Below are 3,235 nucleotides of genomic sequence, written 5' to 3' on the forward strand. Positions count from 1 at the left end.
AGTGGCACAGAATTAGCGACTCTTTTAACGAGATGTGATTGGTTGAAAATATAAGGTATGCAGATCGTCGTTAATCATGCTCGTCCGTTTTACGTAGACTTGCAGTCAGTTTTGGTGGCTGTTGCATTCTGTCCGTCGGTGTAATAAGGTGTTGAGGTGACTCGCCATCAGTGTACCGAGTCCCTATGAGGCTCAGTAGTCGGTGCAAGGTCAGTAAATATACGGGAAGACGGATTTTGTTCTGATGTCAACTAGAGATGTGTATGGTACCACACATATTAAGAATTGTGCCTGTCATATTTAGCGCCTAAAATGGTCGGCAAAATCATCGTAAAGCACAATATTACTTCAGTATGATACGCTTGCAAATGCGTTTGCACGACTGGCAGAGCATGTTGTATTGTATTGGCAGTTTACTATACTATTCTAGAAGGAAATCCGATTACTGGCGATTTCTGGCTCGGCATCAACGTAAACCTTAAAGTGTATTACCAATTCATCACCAGTTTTGGAAGGACGGACAGACGGCGTCCTAATTAACGGAAATTCCCTCTCAGAGTAATCTCCTGTAACCTGATAGTAACCTTGCGGTAACCCACGTACCCTACCCTACTGCAGTGGCCAACCATCCTGTTATCCCTTAATTAACCCCCAGCCAGTCACTAGCGCTACCTTCAGCCTATTAGCATCGCCTCATTCGGCAAAAATCATCACAAATCCCCATGAGCAAAGCCAACAAGGGTCAAGTCCGACTTCGGTAAGTGTAGCTAGCTAATTATAGTGCCTGGACACGCTCGGCTGCGTGAGGATGCCTGTTGGGGAGCTTAAGGTTGCTTGACCGAGAGTTCACCTAGGCTAGGCCAAGAGTTGGTGTGGCTGGAGAGGCAGGAGCGATTTTACATAGACGTTCACTATATATTTGTGGGACAGGAGTGTCCCCGAGTGTATTTACCTACCGTCAGAGGATTACCTCCCCCCCCTGTACTAGGCCTTACCAGCCGGTACCCTTTATTATGAGGGGCTGCAGGGGTTGCGCGAGAGCGCTAAATATCAACCTAGCCCTAGCTCGTGGCTAAGCGGTGCAGGTTTTGGGTTGATCGAAGACAACCTGGCCGCACAGAAGTGCTTGCAACCGACCCGGTGTATGGGATCGTTCCTGGTCTTCAGGTATTGATCCAACAATCGCTGGCCCTACCCGGAAAGGGAAAGCGTGTGTTGTTGGTGAACCTAACCTCATACCGAACGGTAGCGAGGATTTTAGTGGAGTTACATCACTACAGCACCATCATCATGGAGGAAACGACAGAGTATTTTGAAGTGGCGTGTAACCAGACTGCGGATGTCACTTCGTGGCGCGCTCCACCGGGTTTCGTCCTATGGCGGTTCCGACTTCACTGGTTTGTAGTGGATACCCCCCCCCCCCATTACCGGGACAGTGTATCCGGCAAAAAAATAATTGCTGTTTTCAGTTACCGGTATGCAACTGAATGAGGGGTCGAATTGAAAAGGCGTCTGTATTATTAGCACCTAGACTACTCGACGTTTCCGATGTCATCGTCCGAGTCGATCTCGCCCCCCTTCATGTCGATTGCACAGTGCATAGCAACGGCATGAATGAGGTCAGCAGCCGCGACATCAGCGTCATCCAGTAGGTTGCCGTAAGTCTTTTCGTAGAATTGGCAATGGGTGAAGCAGATAATCCATCCCACGCCGAGCGAATCCAGCGAGCAACGGTGAGCCGGTTCGGTGCTCGCAGTTCGAACTTTTTGGTGCCCGAGGGGGCTCGAAGCTGCACGCGGAGGCTTTGTACCCAGCACTCGCGTAACTTTTCCTTGAATGGGTAGTTCCAGGCATCAGCAGCCGGCTGGCAGGCGAATGTTGCCCCCGCAGGAACTTCCATGAGCGCAACATTGATCGAAGCAGAATACGAGACGCCTTCTGGCGTCCAGTGTCCCGAGAAGTCGTCCCATATCAATAGAATGGGCACTTGAATGCCCCGACGAGCAGCGAAATGATACGTCATAAACTGTTTTGAAAGGTCGCTGTTCCACCAAGCTGCAGTCACATAACGACTATTTTTAGAATCAATTTATTAGCACAGAAAAAAAAATAGCGCACCTTTCAATTTGCCGTAGATCTCTAGCTTCCGCTCTTGGTGAGCCACATTCATGTGCTTCCAAATGCCCTTGGCGAAGCCGTATCCAAGCCTTGTATTCCTTGTATTCTCTGGCACCATTACAGGAACTGTCGATGGTTTAGCCTTGAACACTACAAACAGACGATATTTCACGCCGACCGAGTCGCCCATCAGCATCACCGTGGTGCGCGCTTTTGTTTTTCTCGAACAGCGGACTTCTGGTCCATCGTATCAATGGTAAAAACTCAAAATAAAAGGCAGCTTCAAAAATAAAATCTAGTTTGAATATAAAATGTTTGTACAAAATTGCAAGTTGACCCACCTGTTTGATCCGCGTTGTAGACGTTATTGATGCCAAGATCCAGTATCGGGGCTCGGACCTTGGCCGCAAACTTTGCAGCAATGTCCTCCAACGCTTCGGGGATCTCGTGGCTAGTTTCGTGAACCATGTTCAGCAAAGTTCAACGGCAACATGTTCCTGAACCATCGATTTAATTATAGTCTAACGAAATACACACTGACTCGTAACTAGTGTTAAGTACAGTGTAACGTATAGCCGGTGATTCAGCATTACCGTATTCCTTATGTGCTTGCTGACTGATTCATTTTACTGACAAATCTAAGTAGCCAATCAAATTCGAGTGTTGATTGTACAGTTTTACTTTATGTGCTTGCTGACAGCTCAGCTCAACCACAAATTTCTAACTTGCAATTTCGACATAAGCAGCGCACAGCCGACGGCATGAAGCGGAAACCACCAGGACGCAGCCGCGTGACTGGCACCGGCCGAAAGGAGCCGAAGCATACTCGGGACTCCTTCACTAGGAAAGATTCTTTGCTAACAACAAAGTCGACGCTACGCTAGACAAATACTTTCCTAAGCTGGCAGGCCATGCAAGAGAGCAGAAGAGAAAGCTAATGTACCAGTGGCGTAAGGAGCACGACCAACTCGAAGAGTTGTGCGCCGACCGCCAAGCAAGTCTAAAGTACATACGCCCGACCGGCAGCGCTACCATCCTCCCCACCGACGCTGAGATGGAGTTGGTGCAGTGGATCAACGCGCTGAGGAAGGACGGGGCTCCGTGAGCTCCAAATGCT

At 48.8% G+C, this 3,235-nt stretch overlaps 1 protein-coding gene across 1 annotated transcript; it reads right to left on the reverse strand.

Moving 5' to 3' along the window:
* Positions 1-1,532: 1,532 nt before the first annotated feature.
* IUM83_17239 (NPP1 protein) lies at positions 1,533-2,586 on the reverse strand (the record flags this gene model as incomplete). Its single annotated transcript, XM_067942176.1, has 4 exons — positions 1,533-1,664; positions 1,811-2,055; positions 2,119-2,355; positions 2,460-2,586. 4 exons carry the CDS (start codon positions 2,584-2,586, stop codon positions 1,533-1,535), a joined length of 741 nt encoding a protein of 246 aa, XP_067782422.1.
* Positions 2,587-3,235: the final 649 nt, after the last annotated feature.

This window comes from Phytophthora cinnamomi (assembly GCF_018691715.1).
Source record: "Phytophthora cinnamomi strain GKB4 chromosome Unknown Contig107, whole genome shotgun sequence".
Classification (NCBI taxonomy): domain Eukaryota; phylum Oomycota; class Peronosporomycetes; order Peronosporales; family Peronosporaceae; genus Phytophthora; species Phytophthora cinnamomi.